The sequence below is a fragment of the Electrophorus electricus genome, chromosome 15, assembly GCF_013358815.1.
Source record: "Electrophorus electricus isolate fEleEle1 chromosome 15, fEleEle1.pri, whole genome shotgun sequence".
Lineage (NCBI taxonomy): Eukaryota > Metazoa > Chordata > Actinopteri > Gymnotiformes > Gymnotidae > Electrophorus > Electrophorus electricus.
In genome coordinates, this window is record NC_049549.1 from 16,947,742 (window position 1) to 16,962,625 (window position 14,884).

General features: G+C 39.7%; 3 protein-coding genes across 3 annotated transcripts; all 3 read right to left on the reverse strand.

The window, feature by feature from the left end:
* Nucleotides 1-1,335: 1,335 nt before the first annotated feature.
* On the reverse strand, nucleotides 1,336-6,459 carry LOC113569057 (odorant receptor 131-2-like). The gene is made up of 3 exons (XM_035533971.1): nucleotides 5,544-6,459; nucleotides 2,332-2,510; nucleotides 1,336-1,728 (listed from the first exon to the last, which is right to left on the reverse strand). Exons 1-3 carry the CDS (start codon nucleotides 6,457-6,459, stop codon nucleotides 1,336-1,338), a joined length of 1,488 nt encoding a protein of 495 aa, XP_035389864.1.
* A 4,284-nt stretch (nucleotides 6,460-10,743) lies between these two features.
* On the reverse strand, nucleotides 10,744-11,712 carry LOC118242507 (odorant receptor 131-2-like). Its single transcript, XM_035533972.1, has one exon. It carries the CDS (start codon nucleotides 11,710-11,712, stop codon nucleotides 10,744-10,746), a length of 969 nt encoding a protein of 322 aa, XP_035389865.1.
* Nucleotides 11,713-13,281: 1,569 nt separating this feature from the next.
* Nucleotides 13,282-14,172, reverse strand: LOC113585103 (odorant receptor 131-2-like). The gene has a single exon (XM_027022403.2). It carries the CDS (start codon nucleotides 14,170-14,172, stop codon nucleotides 13,282-13,284), a length of 891 nt encoding a protein of 296 aa, XP_026878204.2.
* Nucleotides 14,173-14,884: the final 712 nt, after the last annotated feature.

Consider the following 14,884-nt stretch of genomic DNA (forward strand, 5'->3'; position numbering starts at 1 on the left):
GAGGCATTTTCTACAAGCTGTTCTGAATGAATGAACACGTCCTAGAAGCATTAATTGGCACATCAAGGCCAGTAATGTCCACAAATATCAACATGTTTGTGTCACGGTATGGCCCCTCCCTCCTCAAAAATGTGTGTTTGTGTGTGTGTATCTGTATTGCCACGCCCTCCCGTGTCGTTCACCTGATCCTTGTTGTGTGTAATTGTCATGCGTGTATACAAGTCTTGTGTCGTATCGTCAAAGCTGTCGGTGTTTGACCAAAGTAGTGTGTTAATGTGTGTTTTGAGTCGTGAGTGTTAAATCTACATTAAAACGTATGTCTTTGTTTGACGTGCCTCGTCCCCGCATCCTCTTTAACCCTTACACGTTACAGAAACACTTACCTACCAAGGGACTTGTTGCTGTTGTATACTGTGCATGAGTGTAAATTCTCTGTGATATCTTTTGACATTGTTGGCCAGAAGACGACACTCCTAGCCCTGCGCTTGGTCGCTTCGATACTTGGGTGCACCCTCTGTACAATGTTGATGTACTCCTTGTGCAGGGACTGGGGAATGACTGCTTTGTGGCCTTTCATTATGATGCCGTCCACCACTGTGAGTTCATCCCCGTATGGGAAAAAAGGACCAACGGCTGGTAGAAGTTGGTACTCCCTGACAGGCCATCCCTGCTGAATAACTGCACTGAGGGCTTGTAGTTTGTCAGCCTTTGTTGTGTGCTTTCTAAGCTCCTCGAGATGAGTTGTGGAGATGTAACTCACTGACATGACTTCGAAGGCATCGTCCTCGGCAGGACTTGGCAGGGTTTGCATGTTTGTGTGTATCTGCTAGATACATGTACTTGCCCTACACCAAACTGAGGTCATAGCTCTGTAGCTTGAGCAGCATCCTCTGAAGACGAGCAGGGGCTGCATGAATGGGCCTTTTCATGATCGTCACTAAAGGTTGTTGGTTTGTCTCAACAATTGTTGGTTGGCCACATATGTAGTGTCTGAATTTTGTGCAGGCAAACACGACAGCCAGGAGCTCCATTTCTATTTACATATCATGTCTCTGTGTCTGTGAGGACATGTGATGCAAATGCTACTGGTCTGCCATTTTGCAAACATGCAGCTCAGAGTCCGTAGCATGACACATAGCACGTGAGTGTGACTGGCTGTCTGACATCATAGTACACCAATACTGGTGAACTGGACAGGCCTGCCTTGAGGCAGTCGAATGCCTCCTGATGCTGCTGGAACCAGCACCATGTGCTCTCTTTCTGGGTTAGTTTCCTCAGGGGCACTGTGATGTCACTGAAATTTGGTATATACTTGGCTACCATGCCTAGGAAGCGTTATAGTGACATGACATCTGTGGGGACTGGCATGTTGACGATTGCTGCAGTTTTGTAAGGATCAGCTTTTAAACTGTCACTTGTGAAGATGTGGCCCACACAGCGTACTTGGTCCAGACGAAACTTGCACTTATCTGGATTCAGATTGAGATTGACTTCTCTTGCACGATTGAGTACTTTCCTCGAGTTGGCATCATGTTCAGCTATTCCTCGGCCTCCAATGATGATGTCATCAACAATGACAGAGCATGGCTGGCCCGCGAACAGATGTTCCACGGAGAGCTGAAACACTTCACTAGCAGAGCTGATGCTGAACGGCATTCGCAGAAACTTGTAGCGCCCAAACGGAGTACTAAATGTGGTTAACATTGAAGACTTCTTGTCTAGATGGATCTGCCAGAAGGAGTTCTTAGCATCTAGGACAGAAAATACTGTTGCTCCTGCCATCTGGGCTGCTACTTCTTCAACACTACGCATAGGGTGATGGGGTCTCTTCAGTGTTGTGTTGGTCTTTTGGATTTATGCAGTCTAATTTCCTGCTTGCCCTTCTTATGTGCTGCCACCACTGAGGAGACCCAGTCTATAGGCTCAGTGACTAGAGTTATGATGCCAATACTACAAGCGTTCTAGTTCTGCTTTGACTCTATCTTGCATCACGACGGGGATGCTGTGGGCTGATTGGATTACAGACTGTATACTGGGGTCTACTGTCATGGAGTATGTAACTGGGAGTTCTTCAAGCTCATCACTGAATAGGTCTTTATATTGGGTGAAAATTTGTTTGTTAAAACCTGTGTTGCTATCCATAGTGACCTGATGGACTTCTGGGCTCATACATGCACGAAACCCTAGTATCGGTTGCACTTCTCTATCAACTATGAAGAAGGGCAGGGAATGGTACTGCCCGTTTAAGCAGCATAACAACGTGACAATGCCATCGATCTTAATCGTGGTGCCTCCGTAAGCTACAAGGCTGGCTGTTTCCTTTTGCCTTACCAATTGTTCCCCGGTAGTTATACACTTAAAAGTCCCTAGAGACATTACGTTGCATTTTGCTCCCGTGTCGACTGTCATTTCGGTGAGCTTGCCATTTATGCGTATCGTGACAAATCCTTCGTCTTTTTCAGAAGCCGTATAGTTGACACAGTCGACGCAATTGGTGACCTCGATGCCATCTACATAAAACGTTACATCTCCGCACTCTTTGGGCTGTTATACTGCAAGTCCATGCACAGATGGTTTGAGGGCTTTATTGGATGGAGTTCTGTGACTCTGTGGTCTAGACTTGCAACAGCTTTTGAAATTGTTAAGTTTTCCGCAGTTACAACACTGTTGTCCGAAGGCTGGACACTTATCTCGTCTAGCCACATGACTGTTCCCGCAATTATTGCAGTTCGAAATGTTCTGGATGAAAGACCGGGGGTTTGACTGATGTTTTCTGTTCAAAATGGGCTTTACTGCATCCACGCTGGTAGCTTGTGTGGCTAGCGTCTTGTTACTTTGTTCAGTCATCTCGTGAATGCGACAGATAGAAATGGCCTTTGCGAGCATCAACTCACTATCTCTCAGCAGAGATTTTCTCAGTGACTCACTAGTTATGCCACACACGATTCAGTCACAAATTAGCTCATCAGTCAAGTCTCTGAAATGGCAACTTTTGGCCTTGATCCGTAAATCACCAATGAAAGACTCGATACTCTCACCTTGTTTCTGGTTTCTAGAGTGAAAACTGTGCCTTTCCATTGTTCTTTTGCTCTGAGGATTGCAGATTTCACGAAACTTTCTCTTTAGGTAATCTGGGTCCTCTCTGGACTCCGCCGGGGAAATGATTGCTCCGTCTGCTCCAGGCGCGCATAGACAAATGAGCGTTCAAGTTCAATGGCCTCTGGTCCCGCAATGTTGAGGAGAATATAGGCCCTTGTCTTTGCAGGCTTGTCGAAGTGTGCCTCTGTGATGAAAATATTGTATTCTCTTTTGAAAATTCGCCAGTTTTCGGCAACATTTTTGTCAAAAAGTAGGGGGACGGGCCTACGAAATCCATCCACCATTGTGAATGCAGTGTCAAAGTTAAGTAGCTGGCTAGCAGGAGGAAAAAATGGATGAGCGTTCGGCGGCGAAAAAAAATCAGTCACAGGCGTGAAGTTCGTGCCGGATTCTGACACCATGTAAAGTTGTTGTACCAAAATGACAATGCAACTCCACATAGGTCGTTGACTTAGCTTTTAATTAACAACCTTGCGAGAGAACATGAGCACACCAGTCATGTCTTACAAAACAGGTTATATCTGGCCACAGGCACAATACTGCATGCTGATTGGTCCAGCCCGTAGCAGACAAAACAGGACATTTATTCAAATGCTCTACATTGTGTAGAGCATTGCCATAGTTTTGTTTTCTCCGCCCCTCGTTTGATTTTGGATTTACCCCTAATAAATCTCACTCTTCTCCGCACATGCATCTGCCTCCTTACTGCTCACCATTACATTCATCCTGGTTTCTTCTGTGCATTTACAAATGTCAACAACACATTGAACATGGAAACCTAAAAGGGCTAATAATTAAGTCATATTAAATACAGAACAAAATAAAGTTGAGGAAATAAAGTGCAATTTGTAAAGAGAATTTGTTCCCACCATGGCTTTAAAATATGCAAATGAGACCCTCCCTTTGTTTCTATTTGTCTGACATCATAATTCTGGGACCTTAATCATGACACTGCCAGTGAAGATGGCTCTTAGAATCTCCTTAGCTCTTCTCATTGCTTACTTGCTCTTATGAGCACTAAGTTGTTTTGTATATTTTTCTGGGTCTTTATGGTATTTCTTTCTATTCATTTTATCTAACTATCCATATTTAATCAGCTGAGGGTTGTTTTTGGAATAGTTTGTAAATGAGAAAAATCTTTGATTTTTCTTTTTTGTTAATTCTGTGTATTTATAAAACTTGCCATTTGTTTATTTTTGTGTGCTTTTTTCACAGTCAAATAGCCTTGGCTTATCAATACTAACCTGCAGCATATTTGGCTCTAATATAATCTGAAATTAAATAAATACAATTTAGTGTTTCTATTAGGTAGTAGTTGTATTTGAAATCTCAGTAGTAAATGTTTATTCCTTAAACATTTTATCATTAAAGACCTGCAATACAAAACCCACAAGGCCAAGATAAGGACGACAGGTCTAAGGTGTGTTTTGTCTAAGGAACAGATAAATGGATAAATGGCCCGAGTGCCGCAGGGCGCGGGCAGGACGCACAGACTTCTTCCTTCGTGTAGAACATTTTTTAACAATAAACACGTGAGACAGGGGTGGCACTCACAACATTTACAATAAACATGACTATACATTTAACATTAAAAGACGTATACACATTTAACAAAAACACAAACCAATGTTACGGCTACACAGATCTAGTTAAACACACACGTAGCGACAATGACAAACAATGGGAGCAGACACAGACAGGGGTTTAAATAGACATAAGACATTAACATTCAATTCTGTGCAATCCTGGGGGGGGGTAAAACACAAATAAACACAGCACGCTTGGATGCCCTGCACGCGGCGGCCGTACCACATAACTTATGGGGTAGGAGCAGTCCGTGACACCGATAACGAATTCCTACATATGTGCCACATGTATGTTCACACCTGTGCAGTTAATTGACGCCACTAGTAGTCACTGTTCATGTCACTATATCTGGTGGGGATGGAGGTTGACAATATGATTAGCTTTTTACAAAATTCATGTAAATGTAAATCACAAGTAGAAAAATTTAATTTGACTGAATTGGAAAGCACACATAGCCTAAACACTAAAAATGTGACTGGCAGTTTATGGTCTATCTTGCTTTATAATTATATGTTTCAACTTTACTTCAACTCTGATGAGTTCAATCCAACTATTTATTTTCTCTATATAAGGTCTGAGAACACACACAAAAAACGTAGAACCAAATAGCAAGAACAATAACAAACCATTCCAATTATTTAATACTTCAAGAAGAATATTATATCTAAGACAAATATTTTAAGCATGCATTCTAATACATGATGCAGACTCTCTTCATAAAAAATAAACATTGATTTAGTAATTTACATTATTATGTATGAATTGTTCATGAAAGTTATTACATTTGGAAGAGTGTTGTGGTTTGGCAGGTCTTATTTTCCATTTACTAAACATAGCAGGAAGAAAGCTGTCCAAACCACACAGAACATAATGTCTTAAAACAACAAAAAACTTGTCATCTCTGAGACCATAAATTAATGGACTAAGACAGCGTGGTGCAATAATAAACACAATAAAATTAAAATATTTTACATTTATAAACACCATTACATCAGCGTTCCAAAATTCCATTTCTATATATGGGTTTAAAAACTGCATTAAACACAGAAGTAGCTGGACAGCATGCAGGATCACAGTCCTGAGACCCTTGTTGGTCAGTTTCTTATTCTCTGATGAGGCCCCTCTGGCTGCAATCATTATCTTAATGTAGGTAAAGGCAATGATAATGATCATGAAGAGAAAAAGAAGCAGGAAAATTATAGCACGTGCATGTGCCTGCCAGTCTTTCTCTAACATTAACTCAACACCACAAACGGCAGTGGATAACAGAGCACCTGAAGGGATAACAGCCAAATAGGCTACTAAGGTGAACAATGGAATTATGGAACTGATACTCCATATTATCAGGAGTCCTCGGAATCTGGTCCTGCTGGTAGAGATGTCAGTATGTCTTAAAGGCATGCATATAGCAACATAGCGCTCCAGACACATTGCCACAAGAGTCAGCGGAGTACACACAAACAGAACATTTAAAATTGTACACATGATAATGCATGGAATCTGGTGGATAGGATATTTGTAAAAGCTTCCCATCAAGAGCAAGTCTGATAACACCATGAAAGCAGAGTCAGCAAACAGAGTTTGTGCAAATAAAATGTAGCGAGTGTTGTCCCTGAACACCTCCTTTTTTAGAAAGGTGAGGATCATAAGGCAGTTCACATAGAGGAAAATCAGCACCAGAACTTGTACCAACATGAACTTCTCATTAATAGATCTTGCAATGATTGTTAACAGATTACTGCTCACACTGCTGTTAACCACAGCAAATTGCATTTTTGAAAAGTTAAAAGAATATAACAGTATAACACATGAGCAAAGGATACAGTCTATAAAAATAAACTTTGCTAGAGAAGTAACACTCCAACTGTCAAAAAAAAACCTTGTAGTTGAAGATCATATTTCTCATGCAGGTATTTATATTGTTCTTAAAGAGCCTTGGAGTAAACAAGGTAGAGTCTAGGAGGTGGAGCCTATGACAGTACAGAGGTGGAGCCTATGACAATGTCATTCAGAAAATAGGATAGCAACAGTATTGTGGCAGATTGTATTATTATCTAATTATATACTTATTTGCTGAACTTAAAGGATCACTAGGCGATATTTATGACCATAATAGCTCTATCTATATATAACACTATATATAAAAGTGACTCTTCAGTGTTGTTTCGTATGGAACATTCAGTCCTGACATGATGGCTCAAATCAGTTTGTAGGTATTCAATAAACCATTTTAAAATGCATAGCATGGGCCTCTCCTGCGGTGATTGCCATGTCCAGACCACATGACCATAAGCGTGTTAAGCCACTGTAGAACAAGAAGGTTGAATAAAGAAACATCGATATTCAGTACGTGCAGAAACAACAGTTGGAAAAATTAAGCAAAAAACTTTGAGATCACTCTGAGCAGAAACCCAGAGTCTACATTGACGTAGTGGTTTCCAGGTAGGAAGCCCTAGTGAAGGAAAAGGACTTCAGAGTGATGCTGATGCTTGTTTTCTTCTTGACAGGTAGCTAACTAATCAAGTATCTTCTACCTTATTGTATTAATGTTTCCCTAATTTACTTTGATGCGTCAGATGCATGATTTGTCGTGCATGACCACAATGTAATGACGTTTCCATTTTAATGTTAGCTGGGAATACTCTGAGGCTGGAGGAGTGGATAGTAAGGATGGAGTTGGAGTATGTGAGAAAGGTGGAGGTTGAAATTAGGTTGTCTAAAGAGAATGGAATGTTATGAGCTCTATGAAAGTGCTGCCAAAACCTCTGTTCCAACCAGCATGTAGTACAGGCCTGTGGGGATACTTCATATAGGTGAACTGGGAGTTCAGAGGAAGGTTGTGTCTAATAGAGAGGAACTGGTGTCAGTTGTGGTTCTGCGTGTGGTGCCAATACTCTGAATTTCTGAAACTGGAAGTGAGAGAGTGAATCTGTAAATAAGATACTATAACTCGATGTACGTGTGACTTTAATGAAAAACTGGTGTTCAGTGGGGAGCCACGTAAGGCAAACAGCTCCAAGTCCATAGAGGAAGAGACAGCATCCTGATAGAAAGAAAGATGCCATTCCAACACAGAAAGCGGTCCCAAAACCGCATGTCTGAATTGTCACTGAATTTTGGAGGGTAGCAAGCGTAAGGAGGTGCAAGATATAGCACCATCCATGGGAGATTATGCACCATCCCTGGGAGATTATGCATATAACTTGAAGACTGGAAGTCAAAGGTGAGGATGTCATCCAGTTGATGGAAAATTAGGGTACATCGGCAGATGTTGAAGAAGATCCAAAAAAGCCAGAGTACCAACTAGGATCAGTCGGCTTGGCCACATTACGAGCAAATGTGCAGACTTGCTAAAAATTTTTATTGCAAATAATTTGAATGGTCTGTATGAGGAGGCATTTTCTACAAGCTGTTCTGAATGAATGAACACGTCTTAGAAGCATTAATTGGCACATCAAGGCCAGTAATGTCCACAAATATCAACATGTTTGTGTCACGGTACGGCCCCTCCCCCCTCAAACGTGTGTGTGTGTGTCTGTGTGTATCTGTATTGCCACGCCCTCCCGTGTCGTTCACCTGATCCTTGTTGTGTGTAATTGTCATGCGTGTATACAAGTCTTGTGTCGTTTCGTCAAAGCTGTCGGTGTTTGACCAAAGTAGTGTGTTAATGTGCGTTTTCAGTCGTGAGTGTTAAATCTACATTAAAATGTATGTCTTTGTTTGACGTGCTTCGTCCCCGCATCCTCTTTAACCCTTACACGTTACAGAAACACTTACCTACCAAGGATGCCTGGGAAAGGCAAAAAGAAGAAGGGGAGGAAAGGAAGTCAATGTCCTCCCACAGCAGGACCAGGCGGACCAGTACTCGGAGATGGACTCTGCTGGGTCCTACGACCCCTGCCTGGACGATCAATGGGGCTACACAGATTACGGAGAGACAGGAGAATGCAGCGACGTCTATCTGCAGTCAGATATGGGGTCCAATCGTGAGGAGGACCTGTCGATGGAGGTAGAGGAGGTACCTCAAAGGAATGCCTCCTCTCTGACCAAGGTCATGGACTCCGAGGGTGACGAGCCCCCAGCACCTAAGGCTCTGCTCAGGGCAAGGCGATCTAGGAGGAGAGCTCCCCCTCCGAACGAAGTCACAAGTTATGAGGGTGACGAGCCTCCAGCACCTAAAGCACCGCCCAGGTTAGTGGAATACACACAGTCAGAACAGTTACAACTGTACATATGATTAAACAAGGAATCGTGTGAATGACGTACTGGTAATAACCCCAAATCAAGAGCACATCAGATAACACCATAAAAGCAGAGTCAACCAACAAAGTTTGTGCAAATAAAATGTAGCGAGTCTCTTCCCTGAACATTTCCTTTTTCAGAAAGATGTAAATAATCAAACAGTTCACATAGAGGAAAATGCCCACAAGAATCTGCACAAATACCATTTGTGTATAAGGGTTGGAAAAATTAACCACTGTTTTATTGCTCAATCTGTGGTTAATGTCTAAGTTCTGCATTTCAGTAAATGTGTACAAATGTGTTATATAGTATGATTATAATATAGATCTGTATAATATAAATCTATGTATAATAGATAAAAAATATATCTGGCAAATCAACAACACAAAATAAATAATATGATCAGCTCAAGCAAAGATTTTGAAAAATTGATTAACAGATGATGGCTTAAGATGCCGTTAACTGAAGTATGCATGTCTGGAAATTAATTAGATATAGTACAGTCATAAGATAGATATTGTGCAGTTATAAGATACATATAGTGAAGCTATAGTACAATGAATGAGAAAAAGACAGGCCTTATACTGTTTCCAAAAAATGGGTGGAGCGTATGGTTCAAATGTGGAGCCTTTCCTTCAGAAATAGCATAGCAGCCGTGCTGGTGCTCATAGCATTAATATCTAATGAAATTTCTTTTTTAAACAGTGAAAGCTAGTTTACTTTCTATGAAATATCAGAAAATGATTCCTTGCTTTCACCACAAATGAAGAGTATCAGTCCTTAGTGGGTTTTATTTTTCAGTTTTAAAACATTTAATCTTTTCATGTGGTATGGTTAAAGCTCCAGTTACCATGGTGTAAGATTTTTAAACAGACTATGCACTAATCCCTAAAGATTTCCCAACTCAGTGTTGTAATGCATGGAGTCCCATTTAACTCATACTCCATTGCTTGCACTCAAAAACTATGGATGTGCACAAGGGACATCCTCTACATCTGATCTGAACAAACTCTGATTTTCGACATACATAATGAATGAGGGTAACATGATGTTCACAAATGAGAAACAAACTTCTAGTTTCTTTTCTACAACCCATAAAAGAAAACCTTTCAGATGGGCCCTATTTCTCTGCAGTTCATCCTCCCCTGCCTAAACTTTTCTGAGCATAATAGCTGGCCGTTCAGTGATCCACAATGCTTGAGCCTGATTCAGCGCTGGCATTTGTGGTGTCTGTTAAAGTTCAGTGTCTGATTTATTTTCAGTTTGCCATCTTTTTGCTCAAAGTCTCTCCTGTTGGGCCACTGTGGTTTAGCCTGGGCTGCAACCCATGTTGCAGGAAAAAAAGACCTCTGTCCCACTAAAAAGCTGGAAGGGACCATGTAGCAATGGAACCTGCAGGCCAGGAGGGCCCTGTATTGATCATCATTTTGTGACACCCATGAAACTAAACCTTCCTTGAACCTAAAGGAATTCAAGTGAAGCCAAGAATTAATACAAAAAAGAATTTTGTTAGCAGGACTTACTGTAGGATTTTATGGCAAATGCGTTTGATGCTGTGCAATACTGCTCCCTTTAGGGGAATTAGAGTTCCTGCGCTTACCTGCATTATTTTAACATATGCTTTACATTTCTGCCAAGTTTGGTGTAGCTGTCCCTTCCATTTATTTGAGAATAATCATGCTTACACAATAAACTATGATTTAACTTTGTTTAATAATTTCCATCATTGACTGGGAAAGCACATTGTGTAAATGGTAATGTTATTTTGCTGATGAAAAATATTCATGAATTTTAAACATTTTGAAGAGTTCAGCGTTACTTAGGTCTTATTTTTGACTGACTAAGCAGAACTAGAAGAAGGCTGTCCAAACCACACATAGCATGATGTCTTAATACAAGGAAAAACTTTTCATCTCTAAGACCATATATTAATGGACTAAGACAATGTGGTGCAATAATAAACACAATAAAATTAGAATATCTTACATTTACAAACAACATTATATCAACCTTCCAAAATATCATTTCTATATATGGGTTTAAAAACTGCATTAAACACAGAAGTAGCTGGACAGCATGCAGGATCACAGTCCTGAGACCCTTTTTGGTCAGTTTCTTATTCTCTGAGGAGGCTGCTCTGGCTGCAATCATTATCTTAATGTAGGTAAAGGCAATGATAATGATCATGAAGAGAAAAAGGACCTGGAACATGCTAGAACGTGCTTCGGCCTGCCAGTCTTTTCCTAACATTAGTTCCACACTACATACTGTATAGGACAACAGAGCACCTGAAGGGATAACAGCCAAATAGGCTATTAAGGTGAACAATGGAATCATGGAACTGATACTCCATATTATCAGGAGTCCTCGGAATCTGGTCCTGCTGGTGGAGATGTCAGCATGTCTTAAAGGCATGCATATAGCAACATAGCGCTCCAGACACATTGCCACAAGAGTCAGCGGAGTACACACAGTCAGAACAGTTACAACTGTACATATGATTAAACAAGGAATCGTGTGAATGACGTACTGGTAATAACCCCAAATCAAGAGCACATCAGATAACACCATGAAAGCAGAGTCAACCAACAAAGTTTGTGCAAATAAAATGTAGCGAGTCTCTTCCCTGAACATCTCCTTTTTCAGAAAAGTGTAAATCATCAAACAGTTCACATAGAGGAAAATGCCCACCAGAATCTGCACAAATATCACTTTTGTATAAAGGGTGGAAAAATTAACCACTGTTTTATTGCTCAAGCTGTGGTTAATGTCCAAGTTCTGCATTTCAGTAAATGTGTAAAAATGTGTTATATAGTATGATTATAATATAGATCTGTATAATATAAATCTATGTATAATAGATAAAAAATATATCTGGCAAATCAACAACACAAAATAAATAATATGATCAGTTCATGCAAAGATTTTGAAAAATTGATTAACAGATGATGGCTTAAGCTGCCGTTAACTGAAGTATGCATGTCTGGAAATTAATTAGATAAAGTACAGTCATAAGATAGATATTGTGCAGTTATAAGATACATATAGTGCAGTCATAAGCTTGAGTGCAGTTATAAGATACATATAGTGCAGTCATAGTACAATGAATGAGAAAAAGACAAGCCTTATACTGTTTCCAAAAAACGGGTGGAGCGTATGGTTCAAATGTGGAGCCTTTCCTTCAGAAATAGCATAGCAGCCGTGCTGGTGCTCATAGCATTAATATCCAATGAGATTTTCTTTAAACAGTGAAAGCTAGTTTACTTTCTATGAAATATTGTAACTCTTTTCAGAAAATGATTCCTCGCTTTCACCACAAATGAAGAGTATCAGTCCTTAGTGGGTTTTATTTTTCAGTTTTAAAACATTTAATCTTTTCATGTGGTATGGTTAAAGCTCCAGTTACCATGGTGTAAGATTTTTAAACAGACTATGCACTAATCCCTAAAGATTTCCCAACTCAGTGTTGTAATGCATGGAGTCCCATTTAACTCATACTCCATTGCTTGCACTCAAAAACTATGGATGTGCACAAGGGACATCCTCTACATCTGATCTGAACAAACTCTGATTTTCGACATACACAATGAATGAGGGTAACATGATGTTCACAAATGAGAAACAAACTTCTAGTTTCTTTTCTAAAACCCATAAAAGAAAACCTTTCAGATGGGCCCTATTTCTCTGCAGTTCATCCTGCCCTGCCTAAACTTTTCTGAGCACAATAGCTGGCCGTTCAGTGATCCACAATGCTTGAGCCTGATTCAGCGCTGGCATTTGTGGTGTCTGTTAAAGTTCAGTGTCTGATTTATTTTCAGTTTGCCATCTTTTTGCTCAAAGTCTCTCCTGTTGGGCCACTGTGGTTTAGCCGCAGGAAAAAAAGACCTCTGTCCCACTAAAAAGCTGGAAGGGACCATGTAGCAATGGAACCTGCAGGCCAGGAGGGCCCTGTATTGATCATCATTTTGTGACACCCATGAAACTAAACCTTCCTTGAACCTAAAGGAATTCAAGTGAAGCCAAGAATTAATACAAAAAAGAATTTTGTTAGCAGGACTTACTGTAGGATTTTATGGCAAATGCGTTTGATGCTGTGCAATACTGCTCCCTTTAGGGGAATTAGAGTTCCTGCGCTTACCTGCATTATTTTAACATATGCTTTACATTTCTGCCAAGTTTGGTGTAGCTGTCCCTTCCATTTATTTGAGAATAATCATGCTTACACAATAAACTATGATTTAACTTTGTTTAATAATTTCCATCATTGACTGGGAAAGCACATTGTGTAAATGGTAATGTTATTTTGCTGATGAAAAATATTCATGAATTTTAAACATTTTGAAGAGTTCAGCGTTACTTAGGTCTTATTTTTGACTGACTAAGCAGAACTAGAAGAAGGCTGTCCAAACCACACATAGCATGATGTCTTAATACAAGGAAAAACTTTTCATCTCTAAGACCATATATTAATGGACTAAGACAATGTGGTGCAATAATAAATACAATAAAATTAGAATATCTTACATTTACAAACACCATTACATCAACCTTCCAAAATGGCATTTCTATGTATGGAGTTAAAAACTGCATTACGCACAAAAATAGCTGAAAAGCATGCAAGATCACAGTTCTCAGACCTTTTGACTTTTTATTCTCTGAGGAGGCTGCTCTGGCTGCAGTCATTATCTTAATGTAGACAAAGATAATAATAATGATCATCAATACAAAAAGGAACTGCAAAATTATAGCACGTGCTTGTGCCTGCCAGTCTTTCCTTAACATTAACTCCACACTACACACTGTATAGGACAACAGAGCACCTGAAGGGGTGACAGCCAAATAGGCTACTAAAGTGAACAATGGAATTATGGAACTGATACTCCATATTATCAGGAGTCCTTGGAATCTGGTCCTGCTGGTGGAGATGTCAGCATGTCTTAAAGGCATGCATATAGCAACATAGCGCTCCAGACACATTGCCACAAGAGTCAGTGGAGTACACACAGACATAACTGCTACAGCTGTACATATGATTAAACAAGGAATCGTGTGAATGACGTACTGGTAATGACCCCCAATCAAGAGCACATCAGATAACACCATGAAAGCAGAGTCAACCAACAAAGTTTGTGCAAATAAAATGTAGCGAGTCTCTTCCCTGAACATCTCCTTTTTCAGAAAGGTGTAAATCATTAAACAGTTCACATAGAGAAAAAGGCTCACCAGAATCTGCACAAATACCATTTGTGTATAAGGTTTGGAAAAATTAACCACTGTTTTATTGCTCAAGCTGTTGTTAATGTCCAAGTTCTGCATTTCAGTAAATGTGTACAAATGTGTTATATGGTATGATTATAATATAGATTTGTATAATATAAATCTATGTATAATAGATGAAAAATATCTCACATATCAACAACAGAAATTAAATAATATGATCAGCTCATTCAAAGATATTGAAAAATTGAATAACAGATGACAGCTTAAGCTGCCGTTAACTGAGGTATGCATGTGTTGAAATGATTTAGATATAGTGCAGTCATGAGATATAGTGCAGTTATAAGATACATATAGTCCAGTCAATGAATGCGGAAAAGACAGACCTTACAAGTAAACCCTGACTGAATATTTCACACTCAAACATGGATTTAAAAATGGAGAAAGAAGATACATTGTAATCATAAAAAAACTAAAACAGGTTAAATTGACTATCACATTTGTCATATATATACTGTTTCCAAAAAAAGGGTGGAGCGTATGGTTCAAACGTGGAGCCTTTCCTTCAGAAATAGCATAGCAGCCTTGCTGGTGCTCATAGCATTAATATCTAATGAGATTTCTTCTTTAAACAGTGAAAGCTAGTTTACTTTCTATGAAATATCAGAAAATTATTCCTCGCTTTCACCACAAATTAAGAGTATCAGTCCTTTGTGGGTTTTATTTTTCAGTTTTAAAA

Excerpts from the sequence above, each read along its gene's own strand:
- LOC113569057 (XM_035533971.1), bottom strand. The coding sequence starts at position 6,459 with ATGCAATTTGCTGTGGTTAACAGCAGTGTGAGCAGTAATCTGTTAACA. Across the intron at positions 2,511-5,543 it reads AAGACATTATGTTCTGTGTG|ATGGCATCGAGGTCACCAAT; the intron begins GTTTGGACAGCT and ends CGTTTTATGTAG. Across the intron at positions 1,729-2,331 it reads TAACTACCGGGGAACAATTG|ATCCATCTAGACAAGAAGTC; the intron begins GTAAGGCAAAAG and ends TCCTTCTGGCAG.
- LOC118242507 (XM_035533972.1), bottom strand. The coding sequence starts at position 11,712 with ATGCAGAACTTGGACATTAACCACAGCTTGAGCAATAAAACAGTGGTT.
- LOC113585103 (XM_027022403.2), bottom strand. The coding sequence starts at position 14,172 with ATGGTATTTGTGCAGATTCTGGTGAGCCTTTTTCTCTATGTGAACTGT.